The sequence below is a fragment of the Neohortaea acidophila genome (assembly GCF_010093505.1).
Source record: "Neohortaea acidophila strain CBS 113389 unplaced genomic scaffold BDY17scaffold_14, whole genome shotgun sequence".
Lineage (NCBI taxonomy): Eukaryota > Fungi > Ascomycota > Dothideomycetes > Mycosphaerellales > Teratosphaeriaceae > Neohortaea > Neohortaea acidophila.
In genome coordinates, this window is record NW_022985523.1 from 37,634 (window position 1) to 63,833 (window position 26,200).

At 56.6% G+C, this 26,200-nt stretch overlaps 15 protein-coding genes across 15 annotated transcripts; 6 read left to right on the forward strand and 9 right to left on the reverse strand.

Annotated features, from left to right (window-relative positions):
* Nucleotides 1-22: 22 nt before the first annotated feature.
* On the reverse strand, nt 23-553 carry BDY17DRAFT_328456 (cytidine deaminase-like protein; the record flags this gene model as incomplete). Its single annotated transcript, XM_033737845.1, has 1 exon — nt 23-553. The coding sequence occupies one exon, from the start codon at nt 551-553 to the stop codon at nt 23-25; it is 531 nt and encodes a 176-aa protein (XP_033585096.1).
* A 45-nt stretch (nt 554-598) lies between these two features.
* BDY17DRAFT_306096 (DnaJ domain-containing protein) lies at nt 599-1,840 on the forward strand. The gene has a single exon (XM_033734990.1). It carries the CDS (start codon nt 841-843, stop codon nt 1,714-1,716), a length of 876 nt encoding a protein of 291 aa, XP_033585097.1. The 5' UTR covers nt 599-840; the 3' UTR covers nt 1,717-1,840.
* Nucleotides 1,841-2,880, reverse strand: BDY17DRAFT_306098 (mitochondrial carrier domain-containing protein; the record flags this gene model as incomplete). The annotated part of the gene is made up of 3 exons (XM_033734991.1): nt 2,832-2,880; nt 2,697-2,768; nt 1,841-2,641 (listed from the first exon to the last, which is right to left on the reverse strand). The coding sequence occupies exons 1-3, from the start codon at nt 2,838-2,840 to the stop codon at nt 1,844-1,846; spliced, it is 879 nt and encodes a 292-aa protein (XP_033585098.1). The 5' UTR covers nt 2,841-2,880.
* Nucleotides 2,881-3,228: 348 nt separating this feature from the next.
* On the forward strand, nt 3,229-5,203 carry BDY17DRAFT_62773 (dehydrogenase). The gene is made up of 5 exons (XM_033738569.1): nt 3,229-3,796; nt 3,854-4,541; nt 4,603-4,624; nt 4,690-4,838; nt 4,899-5,203. Exons 1-5 carry the CDS (start codon nt 3,333-3,335, stop codon nt 5,109-5,111), a joined length of 1,536 nt encoding a protein of 511 aa, XP_033585099.1. The 5' UTR covers nt 3,229-3,332; the 3' UTR covers nt 5,112-5,203.
* BDY17DRAFT_62864 (putative multicopper oxidase, type 1) lies at nt 5,191-7,473 on the forward strand. The gene is made up of 6 exons (XM_033738570.1): nt 5,191-5,241; nt 5,326-5,893; nt 5,946-5,981; nt 6,036-6,682; nt 6,746-7,153; nt 7,208-7,473. Exons 2-6 carry the CDS (start codon nt 5,409-5,411, stop codon nt 7,384-7,386), a joined length of 1,755 nt encoding a protein of 584 aa, XP_033585100.1. The 5' UTR covers nt 5,191-5,241; nt 5,326-5,408; the 3' UTR covers nt 7,387-7,473.
* Nucleotides 7,409-8,147, reverse strand: BDY17DRAFT_306112 (uncharacterized protein). Its single transcript, XM_033734992.1, has one exon. It carries the CDS (start codon nt 8,127-8,129, stop codon nt 7,509-7,511), a length of 621 nt encoding a protein of 206 aa, XP_033585101.1. The 5' UTR covers nt 8,130-8,147; the 3' UTR covers nt 7,409-7,508.
* Nucleotides 8,148-9,256, reverse strand: BDY17DRAFT_306113 (uncharacterized protein). The gene has a single exon (XM_033734993.1). The coding sequence runs from the start codon at nt 9,185-9,187 to the stop codon at nt 8,396-8,398; it is 792 nt and encodes a 263-aa protein (XP_033585102.1). The 5' UTR covers nt 9,188-9,256; the 3' UTR covers nt 8,148-8,395.
* Nucleotides 9,257-9,641: 385 nt separating this feature from the next.
* Nucleotides 9,642-10,688, forward strand: BDY17DRAFT_306114 (uncharacterized protein). Its single transcript, XM_033734994.1, has one exon. It carries the CDS (start codon nt 9,807-9,809, stop codon nt 10,530-10,532), a length of 726 nt encoding a protein of 241 aa, XP_033585103.1. The 5' UTR covers nt 9,642-9,806; the 3' UTR covers nt 10,533-10,688.
* Nucleotides 10,689-10,752: 64 nt separating this feature from the next.
* On the reverse strand, nt 10,753-12,337 carry BDY17DRAFT_258768 (natural resistance-associated macrophage protein-domain-containing protein; the record flags this gene model as incomplete). The annotated part of the gene is made up of 2 exons (XM_033731806.1): nt 10,753-10,997; nt 11,059-12,337. 2 exons carry the CDS (start codon nt 12,335-12,337, stop codon nt 10,753-10,755), a joined length of 1,524 nt encoding a protein of 507 aa, XP_033585104.1.
* Nucleotides 12,338-13,438: 1,101 nt separating this feature from the next.
* On the forward strand, nt 13,439-14,200 carry BDY17DRAFT_232661 (uncharacterized protein; the record flags this gene model as incomplete). Its single annotated transcript, XM_033730239.1, has 3 exons — nt 13,439-13,650; nt 13,713-13,906; nt 13,983-14,200. Coding segments are annotated over 3 exons (624 nt in total), but the record flags the coding sequence as incomplete, so codon positions are not given.
* Nucleotides 14,201-14,340: 140 nt separating this feature from the next.
* Nucleotides 14,341-15,765, reverse strand: BDY17DRAFT_258811 (uncharacterized protein; the record flags this gene model as incomplete). Its single annotated transcript, XM_033731812.1, has 2 exons — nt 14,341-14,580; nt 14,695-15,765. 2 exons carry the CDS (start codon nt 15,763-15,765, stop codon nt 14,341-14,343), a joined length of 1,311 nt encoding a protein of 436 aa, XP_033585106.1.
* Nucleotides 15,766-16,034: 269 nt separating this feature from the next.
* Nucleotides 16,035-17,176, reverse strand: BDY17DRAFT_64036 (uncharacterized protein). Its single transcript, XM_033738574.1, has one exon. The coding sequence runs from the start codon at nt 16,755-16,757 to the stop codon at nt 16,149-16,151; it is 609 nt and encodes a 202-aa protein (XP_033585107.1). The 5' UTR covers nt 16,758-17,176; the 3' UTR covers nt 16,035-16,148.
* Nucleotides 17,177-17,269: 93 nt separating this feature from the next.
* On the reverse strand, nt 17,270-18,209 carry BDY17DRAFT_319498 (ClpP/crotonase-like domain-containing protein; the record flags this gene model as incomplete). Its single annotated transcript, XM_033736283.1, has 4 exons — nt 17,270-17,557; nt 17,614-17,931; nt 17,989-18,078; nt 18,138-18,209. 4 exons carry the CDS (start codon nt 18,207-18,209, stop codon nt 17,270-17,272), a joined length of 768 nt encoding a protein of 255 aa, XP_033585108.1.
* Nucleotides 18,210-18,757: 548 nt separating this feature from the next.
* Nucleotides 18,758-21,205, reverse strand: BDY17DRAFT_258805 (uncharacterized protein; the record flags this gene model as incomplete). The annotated part of the gene is made up of 2 exons (XM_033731811.1): nt 18,758-19,275; nt 19,351-21,205. The coding sequence occupies 2 exons, from the start codon at nt 21,203-21,205 to the stop codon at nt 18,758-18,760; spliced, it is 2,373 nt and encodes a 790-aa protein (XP_033585109.1).
* A 1,584-nt stretch (nt 21,206-22,789) lies between these two features.
* Nucleotides 22,790-25,869, forward strand: BDY17DRAFT_258767 (Pleckstrin homology domain-containing protein; the record flags this gene model as incomplete). Its single annotated transcript, XM_033731805.1, has 3 exons — nt 22,790-24,028; nt 24,092-24,269; nt 24,350-25,869. The coding sequence occupies 3 exons, from the start codon at nt 22,790-22,792 to the stop codon at nt 25,867-25,869; spliced, it is 2,937 nt and encodes a 978-aa protein (XP_033585110.1).
* Between the last annotated feature and the right edge of the window lie 331 nt (nt 25,870-26,200).

Consider the following 26,200-nt stretch of genomic DNA (forward strand, 5'->3'; position numbering starts at 1 on the left):
TATTACCGTCTAGGGATCACAATCAAAGCTCGCCCTTTGGGTGTCCAGCGGTCGCCACTCGCAGCATCGCATCTTCGAATCCCGGAACGTGGATTACGCGAATGCCCGAATCTTCGAGCTTCTTGCGACCCTCATTCACTCCGACGAACGTTTCCGGCTCGCCAACTCCGACATAGACGGTCGAAATCGCTTGACTTCCGTTCTTCCGTCTCAATTGCAGGATGCGATCCACGCACGGTAGATTGCCTACAGACCGTTTGTTACAAGGCTCCATCGTGGTATACAATACTGTGTCCAGCGGTAGGTGCTCGCCGAGCTCCTCCTCGCTGCACCCGTGCAACCGAGCCTGTTTGATGAAGCAACATTGTTCGGCATGTGTGTTGCCCTCCCATTCGAGCGTATAGCCGGTTTCGAGTAGAGTCGGTGGTGATCCAGCTGCCACCAGGCATGCTCCTACGCAAAAGTTGGTCGGTTTGGGTGGACTCTTCCGTGCTTCGGAGAGAGCGAGTTGCATGAAGTGCGCGTGGTCTTTTGCATCTTGATCCTCTGCCATGTTCCGTTTCAATGGATTGTTGCTGAAGTAACATGAAAGGTGAGGTGGAAGTGAAACTATCGCGCTATGACGAAACGCATGTGAACGCCAAGACATCCGGCGCGTCAACCGCGTTTCAATCACTTTGTACTTTCGCGCCTACCAGCTGCCAGCTCAACGCATCACTCACCACCCGCGCAATCCATCCTGCCTGAACAAGACACTCCAAAGAGGCTACATCGGCATCCTCCGACAACCCTTGAGTCGTCATCATCAATCGTGCATCTTCCTCCAACATACCTGCCACGATGGCTGAATCAAACATCGACGTGGAGGCTCTGCCCGAGATCGCGCCGTATGCGGTCCTCGACTTAGAGCCAGATGCAACGCAGGAGGAGATCAAGCGGGCATACCGTAAAGCCGCCCTGAAGAACCACCCCGACAAAGCAGCGGCCGAAGACAAAGTCGAAGCCCACACCCGCTTCCAAGAGATTGCGTTCGCCTATGCCATCCTCTCCGACGAAAGGCGAAGAAAACGATACGACACCACGGGCAGCACGGAGGAGATCTTGGAGAATGATGAAGACTTCAACTGGGTGGACTTCTACCGAGAGCAATTCGCCAACATTGTCACGACCGAAGCGATCGACACCTTCTCCAAGCAGTACAAGGGAGGCGATGAAGAGCGCAGACATCTTCTCGCCGCATACAAGAAGCACCAAGGCAGCATGGGCGCAATATACTCGAGTGTCATGCTTAGTGATGTGCTGGAGGACGAAGAGCGCTTCCGCGGCATCATCGACGAGGCCATCAAGAGCGGAGAGGTGGAAGGCTTTTCCAAGTACACCAACGAGTCTGAGAAGAGCAAAAAGGCAAGGATCACTCAAGCACAGAAACGGCGAGACCAGGAAGGAAAGGAGGCGGAAAAGGCAGCGAAGGAAATCCAAGAGACCGGCAAGAGCAAAGCGAAAGGGAAAAAGAAGCCAAACGGTGATCTCGGCGATCTGGCCGCGCTGATCCAACAGCGACAGCAGGGTCGTGCTGACAACTTCTTTGATGCTTTGGAGGCAAAGTATGCGCCGACGGGCAAGAAGGGCAAGGCGGGATCCAAGCGGTCCATGGAGGAGCCACCGGAGGAGGCCTTCGCGCGGAACGCCAAAAAGGGCAAGGGTGGTGCGAAATGATGATGAGCCGATGTTCAGATTATGGGAGTCGTTGTTTCAGCGAGGCGTACGGGGCGGCATCAACGAGGAAGACTGGTGTTCTATTACTTTGCATTATGGGTACAAGACTCTCATCCAAGCCTGTCTTCTATATGACTTCTCGCTTGTAGATTGGGTTTATGATGGCAACCATCCACTCGTATGCGGTGAAGAGAATCCCGCCGCTGAACACCGTCCGCCCCAGTCGCATGGTCGTTCCTTTCCAAAAGCCACGGACCCCGTAATCTGCAATGACACTGTTGAATGCTTCGACCGTGCTCGCGCCCTTTGCGCTCTGACAGCGCGTCTTGATGGTGTCAAAGGGCTGGGTGGTCAGGGTGGTGATGGTGCCCGCTATGCTGCCGTTAACAAAGTTGGTGAGGGTAGTCTGCGCAATATCGCGCGTCTTCTCGTAGTCCTTGAGGATGTTGTACGTGCCCATGCGCATGGCAGTGGCGCCGGCTTGCTTCAGCGTGGTGCCCGCAAAGCCACGGTAGAGCCCGAGAAACCCATCCTCCTTCAGGATGAGCTTGATGGCCTGCAGGTTGGAGGTGAAGCGCTTGTCGTTGCGCGCGTCGTCGATCAGAGCGGTTTTTACGCGCTCGGTAGGGGTGACGGCGAAGATGGACGCGACGACACCACTCGCCATGCCGGCCGTCAGGTTGCGCAGAGGCGTCAGCGTGCCCGTCTCCGCATCCTTGAAGTTCTCCTTGATGGTGTCGAAGGAGAGGAAGCGGATGCCATCTTTGGCCACGCTACCGATCACCAGCGCCGAGCAGCCCTTGTACAATGCCCTCAGGCCCTCCTCCGTGTACACCTGGCCCACGACCTTGAAGGGATTGCGGGGAGTTGGTTGGCCCTTCTTCTCTCGAAGCTGCACGCGAGTTTTGGCGAATTCGAATGGATACTGTCGGCGTGTTAGCATTGCCGCGCATTATCATTAGGCGGTCGTGGCAACATGCAGTTGAGAAGCCCTCGATTGCTCCAGCCGCTCCGCCTGCCAAAAGAGATACTAGAGGCGGCGTACGGGGATCCTGCATCGAATGTGCACGTCAGCGGTCAGTCGTCCATGGCTGAACGAAGAGATGGTGTATTACATGACTCATTGTCCCAAATGCAGCCGCGAGGGATAGTAATGCTGAGATTGGAATGCATTGAGGATGCAACTCGCCACTTTGAGATGAAATGTTCGGGGATACGAATACGAGAGCCGAGGTCGGTCACTCGTCACATTCTGGGTTGTTGACTACCTACCTACCTCTCCTCAACATACACCTGTTCGCTCGTCCATCGGCAAACTCATCAATCTGCCATTACTGCCCATCGCACTTGACCAGCCTGGCATTGATCCGCGCCGCGATCATTCTGGGACGTGCAATGCGTGCATAAGACGGAGTTAAGCGCTCCACTGCCATCTCCTCCGCTCGATGACGCGAGGCCTTCCACGTTGATATAAGTATATCCATTGTCTTTACCTCCGGCCGCATCTCACCAGTTCTTCTTCTTCTTCTGCTTGGTCGAAAGGCCCGCGGCCGGCAAATCATATCCAACAGCATTGACCCGTCCCGCGAACACATAGGCCGTCAACCAGCCGAACAATGGCGAAAGTGACCCTTCAGTATCCAGAGGTCTCGACTTATGACTACTCTTGCAAAGACGAAAGTAAGCGGTTCGTCGTCGAGAACCCTGCTACCGGAAGACCCATAACCACCATCCAAGCTGGCGACGCGACAACCGTCGACGCCGCCGTGCAGGCATCACAGAAGGCATTCGAGGAGCGATGGCGGCCGTTGAGTCCCAATGAACGATCGCGATACCTCTTCAAGTGCGCAGACGCACTCGAGGCGCATCTCGACGACCTCGCTCTCCTCTTGTGCATGGAGAATGGAAAGCCGGTTCAGGACGCTCGTGCCTTTGACTTGAACTTCTTGGTTGGCGTCTTTCGCTACTTTGGCAGCCTTTGCGACAAATTACCCTCGGAGTTCTACAATCGAGGCGCCATGTATTGCACTGTTTTCTACGAACCTCACGGAGTCTGTGGTGGCATCCTCCCATTCAATTGGTACTGTCATTCAGGCATTGTCACGCGAGTTTCTCATGAAAGCTAATCGATCGCCAGGCCTCCCATCCACACCGGGGGTAAAGTAGCTCCCGCGATTGCAGCAGGCAACACTATAATTCTCAAGCCTGGCGAGCAGGCACCTCTGTGCGTGCTCGAAATGGTCAAGATCCTGCAGACCGTCTTGCCCCAGGACGTTGTGCAGATCGTTCCAGGGCTGGGCCCGGAAGTCCCGCAGGCGCTGATCAATCACCCACTCATGAAGATGGTCTCCTTCACCGGTTCTACTGCTTCCGGCGCTGCCACGGCGAAAAGCGCCAGCGCCTCCGTTACCCCGGTTGTTCTGGAGCTGGGCGGGAAGAACGCATTCATTGTCTTTGACGACGCAGACTTTGACTCTGCAGTGCGCAACGCCTTAGAGGGTGCCTTCTTCAACAAGGGCGAGGCCTGCACTGCGAGCTCTCGCATCCTCGTTCAGCGAGGCATCTATGACAAGTTTGTGGAGAAACTGGCCGCCGGGGTGAAACGCATCAAGGCTGGCAATGGACAGGATTCTAGCGTCCACGTCGGCCCTCAAGTTTCGAGGGCACAGCAGAAGCGTGTCCTCGATTACATCGCGCTGGGAAAGAGTGAGGGAGCGCGAGTTGCGGCCCAGGCTCCCTTGCCATCAGACCCGGAATGCAAAGATGGGTTCTTCGCCCCGATCACCCTCTTTGCTGATGTGACTGAAAACATGCGGATATCGAAGGCAAGCTATTGGCTATCACACTTGTTGTCTTTTGAGGCTCCATGCTGACTACAGAATGCAGGAGGAAATGTTTGGCACGGTCGGTGAGTATCAATCGCCACTTACACCATTTTTGGCGTCACCGCGCTGACCACGTTCATACCACTAGTCACTGTGAGCCCGTTCGAGACCTTTGAGGATGCTATTCGCATCACCAACAGCACGGAGTACGGCTTGACTTCAATTATCTTCACGAAAGATCAACTCAAAGCGAATCGCGCCGTCCGCGCCATCAATGCAGGCATGGTGTGGGTCAATGTATGAGGGCTTCTTCTGCACACTTGACCACACGAGAAGTTCGCACTAACGCCCATGCAGAACTACCATCGAAATGTGCTTGGGACACCGTTTGGAGGTGTTAATCAGTCTGGCTACGGGAGGGAACATGCTATTGGAACTCTGCGGGAATGGGCGACTCCCAAGGCAGTACACACTGTGTCTGGTCTCGGAGAAGTGCCGTGCTGGAGGTCGGTGACGGATATCTTTGGAGCGAGCGGAAGTGAGGTGTCTGGTTCAACTAATGGAACGTGATACGCTCATTCCAACAGGATTTGCACCCGCATTCTTTCCGGCAGTACATTACTGTTGGAAGCAGCTGCCTCGTCAGCATTCGAGGCGCCTCCGACTGCCTCTCCCCTTGAACGCGATTACCACAAAGCAGGCAAGTCTTGGTCTGCCCTTTCCCCTGTTCAGCGATGAGCCCCAGCGCAGTACATGTTTTCTCATGCTACCTCTTCCCTTTCAGATTTCTCCGAAATACATCACCAATTCATCAGTCTCAAGATTCTACACATCCCACAGCAGCATTCATCCGAAATCGACCCAGCCATGAAATCCCTCATCTCATTGATCGTCCTGTTCGGGACAAATGCAGCCTGTTCCTACGGCGCCAGCTCATGCCAAACGGTCAACCAACCAGCAACGTCAGACATACCTTGCACCAACGGTCCCAGCACACGAGCATGCTGGAAGGACGGATTCAGCATCGACACGGACTTTGATACACAGTTCCCCATCACCGGCAACACCGTGTCGTACTACCTGAAGCTCACAAATACCACCTGCAACCCCGACGGCCACGGTGAGCGAGTCTGCCTGCTGGTGAATGACCAGTACCCCGGTCCCACCATTCGCGCTTCCTGGGGCGATATCGTGCAAGTCACGGTCGAGAATGCACTGCAACACAACGGTACCTCGATCCACTTCCACGGCGTGCGTCAGTTCAACAGCAATGGAGAAGATGGTGTGAATGGAGTCACCGAATGTGCTCTCGCCCCTAACCATACCAAGACGTATACATTTCAGGCCACGCAGTGAGTCCCCATTTTGATATCAGATTGAGACACCAGCTGACGGCGTGGCAAGATTCGGAACCGGTTGGTACCATTCACACTTCAGCGAGTGAGTCTTGATCGTCTCGATCCCACCTGCTGCCGCCTGTTGACACAGATCTAGCCAGTACGGAGATGGTGTCATCGGGCCCATCGTCTTCGAGGGTCCGGCCAGCGCCAACTACGATATCGATCTCGGCCCCTATATGCTGAACGAGTGGTACTACATGACCACCTTCCAAGCTAGCTCCCTCGCGCTCGCGAATCTGCAGAACCCGAACCCTGGGCCAGCGCAGGCGCCTCCGATCTCCAACAACATCCTGATCAATGGAACGAACAAAGACGCCGAGGGCAATGGTAAGTACAATCAAGTGAGCATCGTCGCGGGCAAGCGATACCTTCTGCGGCTCATCAACTCGTCTGTCGACCAATTCTTCCGCGTCTCGCTCGACAACCACACGATGCAAGTCGTGGCGGCGGACTTTTGCCCCGTCAAACCCGTCTACACCAAGACTCTGCTCATGAACGTTGCGCAACGCTACGATGTGATTATCGACGCCAACCAGCCTCCTGGCAACTACTGGTTTCGTGTCTCGTCCGCTACTGAATGCGTCAGCCTCAATCACGGCCAGGGACTGGCAGTCTGGACGTACGAGGGAGTTGAGCCCCAGACTCCCACTACCACTGGTAACCCTACTGAGGGCGGCTGCGTTGAGCCTTCTTATCTCGCGCCATACTGGGACCAACCTGTACCTTCGTCCTCTTTTGCGAGTGAGTCTCTCTTGACTCAGATGCGGTCCCACAATCACAAGTGCTAATGCAAACTTCATCCAGGCACAGCACAAACACTCAACGTGAGCCTCACCAACCAAGTCATCACAAACGGCGGCGACAGCGTCTTCGTCTGGGCCCTCGGCAACTCCTCGCTCAATCTGGACCTTGGTCAGCCGACTCTCAGCTACATCATGGACGGCAACTCCAACTACCCGAATGAGTACAACGTGATTCCCACCGTCAGCGAAGGCGGCTGGAACTACTGGATCGTCCAACAAACAGCACGCAGCCCACCCATTCCGCATCCCGTCCATCTCCACGGCCACGACTTCTTTGTTCTCGGCCAAGGGATTGGCGAATTCGATATCAGCGGCGCGCAGTTGAATTGGGATACACCGGTGAGAAGGGACACCGCGACCATGCCGGCGGGTGGCTGGCTGGCTTTGGCGTTCACTTCAGACAATCCAGGTATGCCTCCAACGTGCACGAAATGTCGATCTGGTGGGCTGACAGTTGTGGCAGGTGCTTGGCTGATGCATTGCCATACCTCGTTCCATGTGAGCGAAGGCTTCGCGATCCAGTTTCTCGAATCGCCGTCTCGGATCCTCATGCCGAATCGGACAGCTTACGACCAGGTGTGCAACGCTTGGAAGGAGTACAGGCCGACTGCATATTACAAGAAGGTGGATTCGGGCGTTTGAGAGGACTGGTTTGAAGCATGAATGAGTCGTGCATACTGTGGCATTGATTCATAACACTGTCGTAACCTTCTGTATTGGTTTTGAAGAGGAGATCATAGACCTTTCTGTACAAACGCAAGGCTTCAGTTCCCCTTCTTCGCATCCTCTTCAGCGTCTTTCGGCACGCCGACGATATGCGGCACCGTCACGGCATTCAAGCGACGGAAAGCCTGCGCAATCCCGCCCTCAGGCAACTTGCCGTTCCACTTATCCTCCACCTTGGTAATCTTGTCGCCATCATGATGAATGAACACCTTACTGCTAATCGTCTGCTCCGACCCAATGCCCTTGACCTTATACCGCTGCGTCATGTCCATCTCAATCGGATTCCCACTGCTGGTGACTTGATGGCTGATGCGCTCGATTTCCGAAAAGGCGGTTTGCAAGCCGTACCATTGCGCCTGGTACTGGTCGCGGCCTTTGGCGATGGTCAGCGGGTCGGAGAAGGTGGCGTCGTCTTTCCAGAGTTGCAGTTTGGCGAGCGACGGGCGGCCGGCGAAGAGGTCGAGGACGCTGCCTACGAGCGTCTTTTGCTGGTCGGAGAGCTTGACGTCCGGATAGGTGGAGATGTTGGTGTTTTCGATGTTGAGCTCGCCGTGGTTGGTCGACATTCTTGCGGAGAGGCGTTTGGAGAGTTGGGAGCGGGTTGTTGTTTGGATGCTTTGGTTGATGGATCTCACGTATTGTGGGGAGAAGGGACGCATGAGATGGATTGTGGATGGTGGATGGTGTTTGTTGTGTTGCTATGTGGATATTCTTATATGCTGATCTGGTCAGGCACCCTCGAAAGTCAATGACGTAGCGAAGGCACGTTTCGACGCGTCAAGGTGAGATCAGAATTCCCAGGGTCACCTCTACCCGCTTCATGCGGATAATTCACACGTGCTGGTATCAGGGTCATCATCTCTCTCGTAGCGTGATTGCGGTAGTCCTATGGTCTCGTATGGTGGAGGTTGGTCTGCCGCTCGTTTCATGAGTCCGTAATTCGTGGCGGGATGCTGCCACTCCCTGGCAGCGCGCCGGCATTGTACAATTCCTCCTCGCGCTTGCGCCTACGCTCGTCCTTTTCGAACTTTCGTTTCTTCCGCTCCTCGTACTGCTTGTTGTGGGCGTGCTTCTTCTGCGACCGCTCCCGCTCTTTCTCGCTATCTTTTTGGATCCGCGCATCGATCTCGTCCCGTTCGGCTTGAGTCAAATGCCACGGGCGAGACAGCACATCGCGCTTCCACTTCGCCGTCTCCACCCACGCCTTGACCTCCTCATTCGTGTCCTTCACCACCCAGATGCGTTCGAGCTTGAGCTGGCGCGTGTTGCGGAAGGTGTCGATTGTGCCCTTGGCCTTGATGACGGCGCCAATCTCCACGGGTTCATTGTTGATGCGGAGGCAGGGTAGGCTGAGCTCAATATGCACATCTACATTGTCGACGAGGGTGTTGGACGGGTACTCCGCGTTGTCGCCGGCCTTGCGCTCCCGCAGTGTCGTCTTGACCTCGATACATGCACCACTGCCATCGTCGAGGGTGAGGAGAAGATACCGGCCGGCCTTGATCTCGACATAGGAGAGGAGGCCGACCAGGCGGACAAAGTGGATGGGGTGGTTGAGGTGGAAGTAGATGTGTTGACCTTCAAAGGCGGGCTCGGTGCGCAAGGCAGCGACGTCGGCGGCGGTCAGGTGGTTCCACGCGAACCATGTCGGCGACGCGTCAAAGTAGCGCTTGGCGGGGATGGGGGGATCATTGGATGACCGAGCGCGGGTACTCATGTCATCATGGCCGCGTGTGTGAGGCGTGCTGGGTTAATGTATGCGCCCGATCCAAATCGCCAAACTCGTGTTGATGGACAGGGGTGCAGCCGGGGCGTGGCGGGGTGTGGCTTATCAGATGGCGCTAATGCAGCTCCCCGCCACCCATTCGGGCTAGTCCAGCCTCATCACCATCTCATGCACGCACTTGAGGTCTGCCTTTGGCGAGAGCGGAATGCCACATGAACAAGAGTATTGTTTGATGGAGAAACTGCCAATATCTTGAGTACAAGACCACATCTATCACAGAAGATGGCATCGCGAGACTCAAAGCCGTGCGGCGTTTGTAAGCAAATCTCGAGAGGCTGGGAATGACAGTGGACACGAAAAAGAAGGCTGGGATGCGCTACGCCTCGACGCCAGTCTTTCCCAGCAGCTTGCGCGGACGTTTTCAACCAATTCAATTCTCCGTGACACTTGACTCTTCCTTAATTCTCCTTGCTCCCTCTTCTTCACATCACACCATCATCACCATCGACACCACATCAATCCGTCCTCCACTCATCCACCACATCCTCGCCGCAGCACCGCCTTCATCGGTCCACCACCTCTCCTCAGATCAACCCATACACCCTCCAATATGGCACCACAACGACAACACAGCATGCAGAGAATACTACTATCATGCCTCCTCCTCTTCACCACCATCGCCCACGCCGGTGCACCAGGCAAATGGCAACCAGCGCACTGCTCCTCCTGCGAAAGCGGCGGCACCCCAGCCAAACAACCCACCTGCCCCGCCAGCAGCCCCGTAAGCTGCTCCGCCATCTCCTCCGACGACTACTGCTGCCCGACAAACAACTACTGCATGTGGGCCAACAGTCAGGTGGTCTGCTGCCCGGAAGGCTGCGACTGCAACGAGCAGGAACCCTCTTCATCCTGGGCGCCGGAGCCGACGACGTGGGCCGCGCCTCCGACGTCGACGGGTTGGGGCCCCGCGCCCCCTACTACCGTCTGGCATTCTTCGTGGCATGCTACGACTACCTGGTGGACATCGACCACCACCCCTTCATCCATCACTACCACTACCACTCCGTGCCCCACGTGCTCTAGCACCACCACCATCATCAGCACCACTTCGTGTGACGAGTGCCAATGGCGTCCGACCGACTTTGACGGAACGTATTGCTCGACCATCTTCGCGAACGGGCCCAATTTGCCCACCACTGCCCGAGCGGCGTGTGGGGTGGTGTTGGTGAAGCAGCAAACCTCCGACACGGTGCGCATCCTCATCGGCTGGGCGAAGATGATCACGATGATCGTGGGGCTGCAGGTGCTAGGAGGGATGTTCTTAGTGTGGAGATGAGGCATGCAAAGGCGGGTGCGTTTGCTTCAAGTTATCATCATCACTGCGAGGTTAGCGAAGGCGTATTGTGGCATCAAAACAGGATAACGGCCTGTATAGACTACTGTTAATAAGTAAATAATGAAACGAAACCCAACTCTACACGAGAGGATATATTTCACTGCAAATGCCTATGCGTCCAATACATGTGTCCATCGAGAAGTCGCTCTAGCTGACCAGCTCATGTCTTGCCCAAGCCCAACAATGCCAACAATGCAACATTCATAACCGTGATGAAAAGCCAGACCAGCACTCCAAAGACCGCCCATACAGGATGCAAACGCATGTTCACCCTTTGCAAAGAAGGATCGTTCTCGCCCGCCCTCGAACTAGCCAGCACCGCCGGCGATGAGACTCGATGCCCGGAAGCATCGCAAATGATCGTCATATATTTGCTGCGAATCGTGAAATAGACTACAGGCGCACCTACATAAAAAATTAGCATCTGTCGGTCGGTTGCGTTGAAAGGGTCACGGAGATTACTCACTGATAACGGGTAGGATGACGCTCAACGCCACCTGGGACCCGACCAGAGCTTGGTTGATCCCCTTTTCTCCCAAACTGCCCGCGACGACCATCGAGGGTAGGATGGAGAGGAGGCGAGTGAGCAGCCTGCGTTGCCATGGCTTGATCTTCCACCGGATGTGGCCCTCGCACACCATTTGCCCAGCGATGGTACAGATGATGCCGGCGGAGAAGCCGGACAAAAGCAGGGCGGCGGCGAACAGTTTGCCGACTGACGCGCCGAGGGTGTTGCTGAGGAGGTGATAAATGCCGGGCAGGCCGGCATTAGCGGATCCGGGAATGCCGTACAACGAGGCGCCGGCAACGATGAGGATGGCGGAGTTGATGAAGAAGGCGCAAGTGAGGAGAGAAATGGTGCACTCGGCGATGGCGTACCCGATACAGCTCCGAATCGCCCGCAGACTAGGCTCGTAGATCTTATCTCCCGGCGCCGAGTCTTCGTCATCCTCCGCCGCGGGGCGCAGCAAGTTGTTCTGCTCGTCAAACTGCCGTAGCCGACCCTGCACCAGGCCGCTTCCGAGGTAGAGGGAGTGAGGCATAACTGTGGCGCCGAGAATGGAGCAAGCCTGGTAGATCGCCTGACCTTGGATGAGCTCGGATGAAGGCAGGAAGCCCTTGAAAACCTCGCCAGTGGTGGTGTCGTGGAGATGCGAGAGCTGGATAGCAAAACAGATCAACACCCCGAGCACCAACCCGGCGATCATGTACTCAAACACCCGCGTCGCCAAAGTTGCTGTGCCATGCTGGCGGTAGAAGATCAGGATGAAAACGACGTCGATAATGCTGATGGCACAGCCGGCTAACAGCGGAATCTTGTCGTTGGACAAGAGCTTCAACGCAATGGCGGTGCCAATGACTTCAGCGATGTCGGTGGCGATGATGGCCGCTTCTCCGAAGACGTAGACGACGTAGTTCAGCCAGCGGGGGCAGTGTACGCGCAGCATCGTGGCCAGGTCCATGCCAGTGACGGTGCCGAGGTGGATGCAGAGGGCTTGCAGGTAGATGGCGAAGATGTTGGAGAGAAAGACGATGAAGAGGAGCTTGAAGCGGTAGCTGGCCCCGGCCGCGACGTCAGCGGCATAGTTTCCGGGGTCGATATATGCCACCGAGATCATCATTCCGGGGCCGACGAAGTGGCAGTAGGTGCGCAAAACATGGAAGATCTTGCGGCCGGCTCGTCTCCAGGCCGGGAGAGAGGATGGAGGGGAGCGAGAGAGGGTGAAGGTCAAGGGATCGGGCATCATCTCCACCTGAGTGAACGCGGTCTTGTTGCTGGACGCCATCTTTACGTCGGGGGAGTGAGTGAACGGGTCGAACTTGGCCCAGGTAGTGAAAGGTGCAGTGGCTCCTGCCCAGGGGGTGCAGAAGCGTAGGTGATATGGTCGAGTGACCAGCGGCAACGACAGTGATGGTTCTTCTTCCCCGCACTCGCTCTCATGGCCGCTGGGATGCTTCACTCACACACGCTGGACAAGATTGGAAAATATAGGACAAAGGAGAAGAGGTTGGCGTGAGGGAGTATTGCAGAGGAAGGATGGAAGATTGGTACCTTGAAGACACATCACCGCCTCATCCACCCGGTTGCACCCGAATTTCGTCAAAAGCATAAGACGTCTCCACGCGGCATGCGGGGAAGGGAAGGGAGATCGTCAAATCGTCGTCCGCCGTGCAATCCCGGCCGTCTCCTCCATGCAGCATTGCGCTATCATTTCCCCGATGCCGTGCCGGTGAGCAACAGCGAGCAACGAGCGACGAGACGAAACGCGTGCGGTCTTTCCTCGCTTTGCAAGCGAGTCGCGGTGGGCAGGAGAGGGCGCGGCGTGCGCGCTGCAGGGCTGGCATGTCGCAAAGGGTTTAGGGGGCAAAACCTTAATTCGGGGACTTCCGCAGACCAAGGCCTAGAATCTAAGAATAAGTGTCCAAGACGCCCACCGGCAACGTCTTTTGCCGCGATGCAGCCTCGCAAATGAGGTGAGGAGACACACTCCATCACGGTATGGGGTGATCAGCTAGGTGCAACATAAAAGACGCGTAGGTATCCGAGATGTTGCAGGAGGATCGAGAAGATTTGTGCCCGATTCGAGCTGTGGTCAGACGTGTCGGGACCTGAATTGTCCCGCCCCACGACCAAGTTGCTCCGCGACCTCACCTCGCGGCACCACGCACTCGTCATACCTTGTCTCCGACCACCGTGCAATCTTGCAATGATTTTGGTGATATGCCTGCATTAACAAGGCCTACTTAAAGTCCACGCTTCCCCAAGTCTGCTCTTTGTAGTACATCGTTCATCTTCCACAGGCCGGAGCAATGACCCAGCTCTCCGTGCAAATACGTCTCTCGAAATGAAAATCATCGTAACAGGTGCCACGGGCACGATTGGCAGCGCCGTGCTCCAACAAGCCATCGAAAATCCCGCCGTTACCTCCATCATTGCCCTGACCCGCCGCCCCGTCGACACCTCCAGCACTAAAGTGAAGAACATTATCCATACCGATTTTCTCCAGTATGATGACGCGGTCGTATCGGAGCTTAAAGGGGCACAGGCCTGCATCTGGTGAGGATCCCGGATCCGCATGCCCGCCCCGGGATGCGAGGCTGACGTGCTGTACGAGCTAGGGCCCTGGGCTCGCCCACTTCCGGCAAGGTAGTTCACATCGACTATACCCTGGCCGCGATCGACATGTGCCAGACGCGACTGGTGCCCGAATTGAAGAAAGGGCAAAAGTTCCGCTTCGTGTATACAAGTGGTGGCGCAGTGCCGTATCTAGAGACTGTGGGCTCCTTCCTCTTCGGCGCCATCAAGGCCTTAGGTCTGCGGGTGAGCTGGTTCCATTATTTCCCGCACACTCGAACCCATCCGCTGACACGCATGGTAGGCACAGCTAGATCGCGACATCTGCGCCGTCGCGGACAAGAATCCACAATCGTGGGAGTCCGTCGTTGTCCGGCCTTGGTTCGTGCGTGACGATGCGCCGACCCTCCCCATGGGCTACATCTTGCGGCCGGAATTGGGGGCCGCCATGGTCGATGCTGCCCTCAATGGATGTCCCACGCAGATCCTGCCAAATGCCGAAGCGAAGGCTAAAGGACAAGCTGCGCTGAAACAGCAGAAGCTGTAAAGTTACTCTAGGCTGATTGCGGTTCTTGCCGGCGTTCGGGTGCTTTCGGAATCGTGGAGCAGGCGACGACGCAGGGAAGTGGTGCCCGGGTCCAGTCAATGTCGAACGTGCAGCTTTGAAATTGCTCAATCATCATCGTCCTTGTCGTCATCATCCTTGCCTTCCTTCTTGTCCTTGCCATTCTTCTTCTTCCTCTCCTCGCGCAAAGCCTCCGCAACCCTCTCGTCCTGTTCGTCCTTGATCTCATCCCACTCGACGTCATACTCATCGGCCACCATCTTAATCTCCCTCCTCAGTCGATTCGCTTCTTCCACCAATCCCTCCCACAACCTGAGATTGAATCCCTTTTGCTCATAGAGCGCGCTCTGCCGACGGGAAATAGTTAGGTTCATGGCCGAGCGATAGCTCACCTCCCGGTTGTGATAGAGAAACCACATGTAACCACCCATGAGACCAGTCAGACCAACGAGATACGTCACGGGCTCCATCACGTCCCAGCCAAGGTCGGTCTTGAAGGTGAGATAGTAGACCATGCCCCACCATCCAATGAGGCCAACGAAACCGCCCTGCGCAACGCGTTGAGCCCCTCGCTGGGCAATCTTGTCACACTCGCTCTTGATGTCTGCGAACTTCAAAATCTGCCGCGACGTCTTGCGCAGGCGCATTCGGAGGTAGTACGTCCGGTCGTCGAAGGACGGCACACCGATGTAGATGGCCTCGCTCGCGCCTTCAATGTCCACGGCGAATTCCTTGGCTCTCGCCGCGTCGCGGATGAAGTCGCCGATTTCCGTCGACGGGCTCCAGCGGACAAATTCCGGGTGTCGATGGTCGGCCGGTTGATTCTTCTCTCGCCTGCGAGCAACCGAGTCTTCCTTCTCCTTGACGTCCGATTTCGAGTCGGACGAGGGGGACGAGATCTTGCCTGTGCGCGCCGTCTTGCCGCCAATGTTCATCTCGTCGGGGTTTTCAATCTCGTCTTCCTTCTCCAGCTCCTCCGGGGCAGGGGTGCCCGACATGACATCCTCGTCGGAAGAGTCCTGCGCTCGGAAGGTGACGGTGGGGATTCGCTCCTTGCCATCTACTTCAAGCGGCGGGAGCTCGCTCTGAATCAAACGCTCGAGATAGCTTAGAGGCTGTTGTGGATGTACGAGGAGCGCCAGCGGCTCAATGTCTTTCCTCTCGTTGTTGGTGTCGCGGGTGGTGAGGGGCAGGATGAGCTTCAACATGCGTGAGGGAGTGGTGAGCAATTTGCCCTTTGTCATTGCGCCGGCGCTCCTCTTCTTTTTCACGGGCGGTTCATCGCTGCCCTGGCGCATCCATGGCGATCGCATCTGCTTCTCCTTGCTCTCCTGCTCGACCCGATCGAAGTGGTTCTTCTCCTCGGGAGTTTCGTTTTGCGAAAGGTCGATGGCGGGTTGGGAGTAGGAGTTGTCCGCTGCGGTCAGCGTTTCGAACGGTTTCTTCTCCTGCACCCGGAGTGGGGGCATTGTCTTGAATGGGCGGCTCGCATCACGTCTCTTCGGTTGCTGCACCCAGCACTGTGTACACATCCATGAGCTTGACGCGCGTACGCCTAGGCTAGGAGGGGTGCTGTTCGCAAGGCGGAAGAGTAGACGAGGGTTGAGTTGGGCCATGCTGAGCAATCTGCAGCAGTGACCCCGGCCCAACCGTCACATACACGGAGGGGAAAGGAGAGTTGGAGCTGGAAACCGGACTGATGAAGCGCGCGCGTGCGGTGAAAGCGGGCGCGGAATTCCGACGTCACTTTGCATGGCGCTAGGCAAGCCTCGTGATGAACACCACCTCATCTCTTGGACCAGATTACTTGAAGATGGTTTGAGTTGTGGGATATATGTGTGATAACATTGAAATTGATCAAGCTCATTCCGCCAATTCACGACCTGGAAGGCCCAGCAATTCGCCCCAATGCTGCTCATACTGCAATAGGCCCCAAGAGCCCCATGGCCTCCAGATCAACTCGCAGCACCGGCATATCCCCAACAAGGTCGATGATGTAACGATCTCGCAGCAGGACTAAAGCGTTCGATCGGAAGATTTCCAAAACGACCTCCCACAACGTCTGCTGGGAAGCACTACTACACTTCTCCGCCGCGCGCACCGTTGCGATGAAGTCGGGGATCTTGTTGTGAGCTGCACAGCCGAACAACATGATCAATCGCTCGGGCACTTGCGCTCGTAACGTGTCGAGGCCCCATTTATCGGCCAGCACGTACACCTTGACCGCCAAGTCCATGGGGTATTGCCCACTGTACTCCTCACTCCACTCGGAGGTGTAGAGCCAATGCTTGACAATCCGCAATTCGTCTGGGTTGTCATACATCATGAAGTGATTGGTGGGCGCTCGAGTCTGCGATGGAAGGTCAGCGCTTCTTAGCTTCTCGATAGTAGCACGCGCGCAGCCTACCTCCCACCCATCGAGGTCGAAGATTCCGCGGAAGAAAGGGGATTTTAGGTACAACAAGTATTTGTGCATTTTGATTTGCTCGCCGTTGCTGTACATGGTCAAATCGGTCGGCCCCATTTGTTGTACTGGCCTGTTTCACGTCAGATTGCCACAACCAGCGTGCCCAGAGGGGGTTACCGTACACGTCCACAAGCTGCCTCCATGAAGGAACTGTTGCGGGTACCACTAGCATGATGGATGTATTCCAAATGATCGCGGCGATGGAGATTCGATCCGTGGCGATGCAGTTGCTCCGGTAAACCGACCTCTAGCAACGAAGAGGCTGGCTGAAATATATATGTATGGCAGCATGTTTGCTTCACGCGGTTGAGGCAGGCGTGGATGCTGCCCAGAGGCTCCAGTGTATAATTCACCGGGCTGGAGGGAATGAATCTTCACAAATACAGCACGATGGGCGGCGTCATGTACTGTCGGTCGTCCATGCGCTTGGAACACAATCTGGGCAGTATTGAATCACGACAGATGTAGATCTGTGGCACTGAACACGGCTTAACGTCGACACTAGTCGGGAGTCAATGTGGTCTCAAAAAGAATAGACATGGTCGTACATCCCATTACACCAGCACAACTCACAACTTCGCCTTGCTCTTCTCCCACTCCTGTACCTTCCGCTCTCTCTTCTTCGTCTCAACATCATGCTGGTGCTCGTTCTGCTGCCACAACATCGCATCTTCACTCCACTCTAGGAGATAGTTCACGGTTTCACGCCACATCTCGGCTTTGAGATGTCCATATACCACCCTCCCACTGACGCCCTTTTGAGACTTTTGCACCAGCTTGAACTCGTCAATGTGCGCCAATGCTTCGTCCAATCCACCCAACCAGTCCACGACGCCCTCCTGCATGGCTTCGAGAGCCTAACCAACACATCAATACCAAAAGCTCCTCATTAGAGTACACTCTTCACACATACCTTAAACCTGTGAGCCTCCAAAATCATCTTGCGGTATGTCTGAGGCGACACTTTCTCCCGGAAGATGGAAGCCATGGGACGCCGCAGCGGCGCGCCCAGCTCGTTCTCATTCATGCACAAATACCCTTTATGGGGGTTCATGATGCGGTAGTCGTGCATCATGGCCACGAGGAAGCCGCCGGCGAAGCCATGGCCGTTGACCAGCGCCACGGTGGGCATGGGATACGTCAGCAGTCGATGCCAGAGGGGATACATGTAGTTTTTGAAGAAGCCCGGCGTGGCCCGGACGTGGTCGAGGTCGAGGCCATTGCTGTAGAACTAGCCTCTCGTTAGATTCGTTCGTAGACTCCCCTCCAGCCTGGTGAGAGGGCTTACTTTCGGGATGCCAGAGGTGGTGATGACGACGCCGGGCTCGTATCGCTGCTCGATAATGTCCAACGCGAGGGTCACGGCTTTGCAAAAGGACTGACGACACCACACGCATTAGTCTTGAGATGAACACACCGTCGAGACGAGGAACGTACAGAAGTCAATCGATTGTCAGGCCCGCTCGTCCAGGTAACGAGGTAGACCTGCTTGGCCGGCTGGGTGCACATCACCTCGCCCCCACTCGACTCGACCGGCACCGCGAACAACACCTGGGCGCTGCCCGCCGATCCCCGACCTGTAGCCATTCGTTTCCCGCTTTCGATCAAGCCGGCGAAGTCTGTGGATGATCGGGCGCGCTTCATGGATGGTGTAGCGTCGCTGGCCGATCGAGGCGTGGAGATGGAGGGCAGGCGGACCATGAGACGTGCATGTAGCCGAGGTCGGCTGCGCTTGCTCGTAGCTCGATAGACACACCAACAGCAAACATGAGAATGCGGACTTCACAGCATATATTTGTGACTGCTGAATCACCAATACGTGCCTCACACGACTTGATTTGTGAAGAAGAGAGGCCCGATATTTGTGTGACCGATGCATTCCACTACGAGAGTCGTGGGCTTTGCAGCTCGGCTCACTACCAGACCTTTACCTCCTGGCTCATCTCCAATAAAGATGTTTGACACTGGTCTCACGATGCCCCGTTGCCCCTCCCCTCGAACCGACCCGCCTGTCCGCCGTCGCCTCGAAATCTAACATACCATGGGATGATAGCTTACTACGCTGTCTCCTGGCTCCATTCTCCCACCCTCTCCAGCTCGGGATCACCATTCGCAAAGTCCCACCCGACAATCACACGGTTCTGGCTGCAGCATATGATCCTGCGGGCATCGAACTGCAACTTGAACACTCGGTTGCTTTCGCGGGCTGCCGGGTGACCACCGTGATGGCCCGCCGCGGCAGCTGGAGCCTGGGCCTGTTGTTGGCCGCCCGCTGCTGCGGCTGCAGCATTTGTATTGTTTGGAGCACCGGCAGTCTGTTGCTGCGATGTTGTCGCGGTGGAAGTGGTCACCGAATGCTGCCCTGCTTGCGCCGCGGGATTCGGAGCATTCGCAGCGGCCGCAGGATTGTTGGGATGGAGAGCCGGTTGGTTCTGAGGAGGGTGCGCAGGCGCAGGCTGTTGTTGTGCCTGAAGAAGATGGTTGGCCTGCAAAAGGTGACCTTGGGCCGTAGCGATGTGGTGATGCGCCTGCGTCTGGACGTGATTGGGCACGACAGCCGCTTGATTGTGCTGTCCTTGGGGTGGTTGCGCCGGTGCTGCAGCTGGTGTTCGTCGTCGGTTTGTGTTGGAAGGCCTAAGGATCTCCTGACGTAGTTTCACCCGCGGACACCAGTTCCCCTCGCTGTCTTTCTTCCAAACGATAACCGTCTCATCGTAGCTCCCACTCACAATCTTCGCCCACCTACTGCCTCCTCCACCAGGCGGGATCTTGCTCCCGAGTGCCAGCATGTGTTCTGGCCGACTGGAGCCGGCATTTCGACGGCCTCCGCCATGACGCCTCGACACGTGTGCCGGCTGCATGCCTTTGGCGAGCGCGGCATAGAACCCTAGATCTGCCTTTCTCGCCTCCGCCGCCAGCTCCTCCGCACTCACAATGTCCAGGTCGCCGAAGCGTGCTTGGACGGTGCGGACAAGGTTGGTGTGGCCAGTTAGGCACGCAATTTCGGTTTGTTGCTCGGCATCAAAGATCCGTACGGTGTTGTCGGATGAGCCTGAAACGATACGACGACCGTCGAACTGAACGCAGGCGATGCCTTTGAGGTGCCCCGAGTAATTCTTCTTCGCCTGGCCGGTGGCGATATCCCATGCTTTGATGCTTCGATCGCCGCTGGCGGAGACGATGGTATTGTCGTGTATCATCACCGCATTCACTGCTGCCATGTGGCCGTTGAGGACGGAGAGCTGACTGTACTGTGGGATCTGGTTGTTGATTAGGTGCATCGTCGCAAAGTCGGACACAACATGAGCCGGAACGAGTGGAGAGTCTCGAGCCAGCGCATGTCGGGTCCAGATCTTGATCGACTTGTCCTTGCTGCACGTGACAATGTATCTGTCGTCGAAGCGGAGATTGAGCACACTCTCCTCGTGCGCCAGTGCTTTGTGCAGGATTTCGCCCGTGGAGAATTTCCACACAATGACATACGCATCGCTGCCGCCCGAGACAATGATGTCGTGCTCGGGTCGTTCATCGAACTGCAAGCAGAGCACACTGGCTTCATGGCCTACCAACGGCGCTCGTTTCAGCCGGTTCGTCGCAAGGTCCCAGATGCGTATCGTTCGATCTCTTGACCCCGAGACCAGATGGCGGTGGGTGTGCTGTATAGTGTAAACGCATTCGTCGTGCCCTTCCTCTGGATGATCGGGGTGAGGGAGCTGGAACATTTTGTATAAGCCATTTTCCCAGTTGGCTTCGAGGCGACGGCGCTGCTTGTAGAGATAGGGCCAGCTCAACTTGGGCTTTTGTTGTTGGCTGTCTCTTGGCTGGAAGACAGGAGGTGCAAGGAGAAGGGCTGCGGGGTTCGATAGCACGTCTTCTGGGGGGGCATCATTGGCGTCGATGGCACTGGAAGAACGGCGAATCCTCGCTGCAGAGTTGGTAGGCGGAGCCGCCTCCACACCCTCCATGCTGTCCACATGCACATTATGAGATAGCTCGTCGACGGCGCCATCGAACTGTGATATGGCCTCATCGACATGACCAAGCAGTCCTCTGTCCCCTTCGCCGTCACTGAAAGCTTCATCTCTGCCCCTCTTCCTGCTTGAGCGTCGTTCCAGCGCCGACGGGCTTGCTTCATCCTCCATCTTTCCCCTTTCCGAGCTTTTGATCATGACTTCAACTGCTTTCGTACCCCGTCTCTCCGCCAGCTGCTCGAGGGGCTCAGTCTGTGTGGGATCCATCACCCAACCCTCTCTGGCAAAACACGACCTCCACAATCGCTCATCCTGCGCGCGTGCACGCCAGATGCGCGAGACAGCGCCGGCTGTCAAAAGTTCGCGCGGTGTGAGATATGAGAAAGTGAGCAGGAAGATTTCGGTAGGCAGGTAGATGGCCGGGTCGAAATGAGTGAGACGGTCGATGAGAAGCTTCAGCTCTTCCTTTTGAGGATTGGGGAGGGTGGGGACCAAGGCCTGTGCGATGGCGTGTCGCTTGTCAATGGGCAGCATGAGGATCTGGTCCAAGATGCTCCTGACATCAGCGGCCTCGCTGATCTCCATACCCATGTGCGCGGCCGTGGTCATTTCGCCGTCCGAGAGATGACTCTCGTCCTCGGCATAACCCTCATCCGGCTGACTCTGGGAGTGCTCATGGCGCATGGTGGTGTTGGGATGCAGGGACAGCTGGCGCAACTTGGTCGTGTTCTGCGGGGAAGAGGATGGGGTGGCCATGTGCGGGAGGCAATCGACGGAGAAGGCGAAACTCGGCGCACGCCCGAATCGAGGGTGGCGGCGGAGTGAGGATCGAAGAGTTACTGGTGTCGGTGGGGTCTGGGTAATGTCAGCTCCCACGGCTGAACAAACTGAAGGTTGTATGCATGTGGGAAGTGAGCAATGAGGTAGTGTGGTTTGGTGTAGTGTGTAAGGTGGCGGGCGACATGAAGAGGTGGGTTGTTGTTGTTTTGGGCGAATGATGTCGCCGCAAGTCCGGCCCGCTCGTGCACATGCAAGGCAGCGATCACGTGATTACCGGAAACATCTGCCTGAGGCCGGCAGATGGTAGATCTCTCGCCTCTCATCGCCAGACGCTGCTGAAAATCTCCATCGCTCTACAATCTGCAGCCTCCGACCCACTTGGCGCGGGACGAGAAGGTTAGCGGATCGTGCATGTGCTGGAGGCGGTCTTCAGACCGAGGCCGGCGCTCTGCACGCAAGAAAGCTTGACTGCGTCTGCATTGCGAAAGGGGCGCAAGCGGCGGTGCGACGTGCTTCTGCTACTGCACACTATCCGCTGCACATTGCACCCGATCTGCTCGTCGCTCGCCTGCCCTCACAAGCACGCTGTGGACGGTCTCGAAGAGAAAAGCGCCGGATTGGGAAAACGGTTGAGGAGGGTCCAGTCCACGGACGCCCTTCCGGCAACGCGCCCGCGCCGCGCGCTTCCCCTACCAAGCCTAGCTCGCCTTTCTCCGACTGAAGGAGCCTACACTTGCGCGCAGACGACTGTTTGAAGGCGCCCGCCTCCACCACCTCCACTCAACTCCACCTCCGTCTGCGTCTCCACCACCGCCACACCCTCCGCCGAATCTCTCTCTTCCCTCGCTACTCCCTCCCCCCGGCCTGCCCCCCAACAGTCACGCGGCGGGTTGGATGACGAGCAACAAGTACGACCCCCGCAGCAATCCCCAACTCACCTTCTTCCACGCGCGCCTCGCCCCCTCTGCGGCCACTCGCAAACATGTGAGCCCGCCGGCTCCCAGATCCGTCTCAGTCTCCTCCCCCTCCCCCTCCCCCTCCCCGGCCTCCGTGAACCAGCCGATCCCGGAGGAGGACATGGTGTCTGCCCCGGGTCCCTATACTCTTCAGCGCATCCAAACCGCTCCCGTCACTGCTTCCTCCATGGACCATCGCTCAAGAAATGGCCCCGCCTATACAAAGACGCAGTCTGCCAATCTGGTCGGCCATGCGGCCAGCATGAGCCAAGGCGGGTCAACACCAATCGCCCCTGCGCAAGGACGCACCAGCCTGAATTACGGTCTGCCCAGCCAGGGCACTGGCGGTCCGCGGCCCGGCGACTCCACGCCGCTGCCCGTCATGGCCACTGCCACGAACGGCGATGTCACGGCGACGGACAATGTCATGAACACCGTCGCCGATGCCAGCAGCTCCCTCTTCCAGATCTGTGTCACTCTGCGGCAAAGACTCCAAGGCGTCCCCGGCTTCAGCGAGTCCCTGTTAGAGGAAGAGGAAGATGCCGACGATGACACCGATCCAGTGACCTTGCTTTGGCGTACCTTTCGTCGAGGTTACCCCCTCATGCTGCTCTACAACGCTCTGCGACCAGATCAGCCATTGTCCATGCCAGCCAATGTGCGGGAAGAGAAAAAGGGCAAGGCGTGCACGTTCAAATTCATTCAAGCATGCATCACCGACTTGAAGTTTGCGCAAGAGGACTGCTTCATCATCACCGACTTGTATGGAGACGATACCACCGGCTTCGTCAAAGTCGCTCGGGTCGTGAATCGTGTGCTGGACATATTGGTCCAACGGGGCATCGTCGATGATATACAGCCCACGGCCTCCGATTTCGAGCAAGCAGAGAAGGGGATGAAGAGAACACAGCGGCAGCATATCGTCAGCGAATTGGTCAGCACTGAACGCACCTATGTGCAGCATCTGGAACTCCTGCAGGCTTTCAAACATCTCGTGGAGGAAAAGGGCCTCGTCCCGGGCGATGCTGTGCATGACATCTTTCTCAACCTCAACGCTCTGCTGGATTTCCAAAGAAGATTCTTGATTCGGGTAGAGCAAACCAATCACCTGGCCGAAGAGGAGCAGAATTGGGGCAAACTGTTCGTTCTCTACTGCGAGGCCTTCAAGGTCTATGAGCCATACATCGCAAATCAGCGGAAATGTGAGAGGACGGTCGTGGCCAATTTCGATAAGCTGGCCTTGACTACGATGCACGCGAGCATAGAAATGCGGCAACTGGTGGAATCTCCGACCAACCTCTATGGATTTTTGATGAAGCCTTTTCAGAGATTGTCCAAATATCCATTACTGCTTGACGACTTGTACAAGAAGGGTGACTTGGATGAAGAACGGCGGCAAGATTTGTTGATCGGCAAGGAGGCCTCGACGTCAGTCCTCGCGAGGACCAACCATGCCGTCGACAAAGAAGAAAAGATCGAGACGGTGCAGGAGCTGAAACTGCGGGTAGAGGACTGGAAGGGCCATAAGGTGGACTCATTCGGTGCACTCTTGCTGTACGGCACCTTCACCGTGCTCAAAAGCGAAAATCTGGGCGTGGGAGGCAAGGACGGCGAGAGACAGGTATGTGTTACGATGTGCTTGACCATGGATGTGGATTCGGAAGCTGATGAAAATGCTGCGCAGTATCACGTCTACCTCTTCGAGACCATCCTGCTTTGCTGCAAAGATATCGACCTGAGCAAGCCCAAAAACAAACTCTCCAACAGGCAACTTGTCGACAAGCGAGGCAAGCCCAAGCTGCAACTGAAGGGTCGCATTTTCATGCAGAATGTCACCGATCTGGTGTCTCTGGGCAAGCCAGGTACGTCTCCGAACGCGTTCAAGCCCAATGAATACATGATGTAACGCAGACGAACCGCGATTGCTGACCTTTGTCATCAGGCTCCTACACATGTCAGATCTTCTGGAAAGGTGATCCTAGCATTGAGAACTTCATCATACGGTTTACCACCGAGGAAATGATGAAGCGATGGGCAAACCAGATCGAGATTCAACGCAGAAAGTGGCGAGACCGATCAGGCAGAAACAGCGAAGGGAATCGAAGCCTCGGGACATCGACGACGGAGTTCGAATTCATGAGAAATCAACCAGCCATGGAAAACCCGTACGCACAGTTCGGTCAGGAAGAAGACGAGGACGACGCCGAAACGCTCGTCGGGAGCGGTCATACGTCCGCCACCGCCGTTGGCTCTGTCGGCGGTTTCTCAACCCTGCAAGACCTTGGATCAGGGAGTAGGAACCCAAGTTTCACCAGCTTGAGGAGTCGAGGAGAGAGTATTTCCTCGAACGCCGGACGAGCTCAGCCGGCCCGCTACGGGCAGGGCATGCATCAGCCCAGTCTATCGCTCAGAACGAGAGAATTGCAACAGCTGGCCGCGCAAGCAGAGGTCGGCAGCCAGCCCGAAAGCTACTTCAGTCCAGTGGACGGGTCACCCAGCACGCTTTCGAGCTCCCGCACAAGCGCCAGTTCAGGCATGTACAGCAGCTTTCCTATGCCTGGTAGCCAGCCTATGAGGCAATTTGAGGACGGCCCGTATCCTCCTCCAGCGCACAGTGCAAGATATACAGCACCCGCAATGGCAAGACAGCGAGAGCCTTCAACGAGCGGTCCGACGCCGCCACCGCTTGGTAGAGTTCCGCCGCCCAGGCCGGGCATGCATAGCGTAGCATCGGGTGCGCCCAGGAATAGGAGTGTGAGCAGCCCCGACATTCACAACCAACCCCGAGGCCCGCCGCCCGGCGCTGTGCCGCAGCCACCGGTGCCGCACATGCCGGCACCCTATCAGTACAACCCAACGCTGGTTCCCCGCAGTCAAAACAACTCGCCGAGCTTGGGCAATGGGTTGCCGCCACCGCCGCGAGGCCAGAACGCCAGCCCACAGGTGCCGCGCGAACGAGTCTCCAGTGGACAACAACAATACCAGCATCGGGAGTCGCGAAACGCCACACCCACACCCGGTGGCATGTATCCCCCTCCACAGCATCCTTCGCCGCAACAGCATCTACCACCCCCGCCACCGCCCCCCTCATCGACATTCCACAAGCCTCAATCCTCCTTTTCCGCCCCTAATGAAGGACAACAAGGGCCAACGCCGACTCAATTGAAGGTCAAAGTGCACTGTCCCTCGGTTTCGCAATCCCTCACCCTCGTCGTCCCTCTCAACATCTCCTACCAGAGCCTTGTGGACCGCATCGACGCGAAGCTGCAGCGCAGTACCAATCTGAGCCTCAGCGAGAGAGGCCTGCAAGCAGGGGCGCAGCTGGTGAAGTTGAAATTCCTGGACGAGGAGGACTACGTGAGCATCCAGAGTGATGAAGATGTGCAGACGGCTTTTGAGGCGTGGGAGGCCAACGCGATGGGAAGTGGGATGGCCGAGGTGAATCTCTTTGTCCAGGGATGAGCGGCTTGCCGGGCTGGCTTTGCTTGTTTGCGTGGAAGAGTCGGAAGAAGGCTTGAACTCCCTTGCTGGCACGCCCGATGTCATTCCATGAGGACCTGTTGATGGAGTGCACTGGACGCACAGCCCGTTGGTGCAGTATTGGCGGCATGGGGTGAAGCATCGCCTTTCTGAACTATTCGATGGGTAGAAGTTGGCACCGAGTCTTGAGAGCAGGAATTACCCCCTCAGGAAAGATGAGATGAGGCGCGAGGGGACGGGAGGAGACGAGGCTCGCATGATGGAATGTGATGATGATGATTTGATGAATGAAAACCAAGGACCCGGGAAGTTG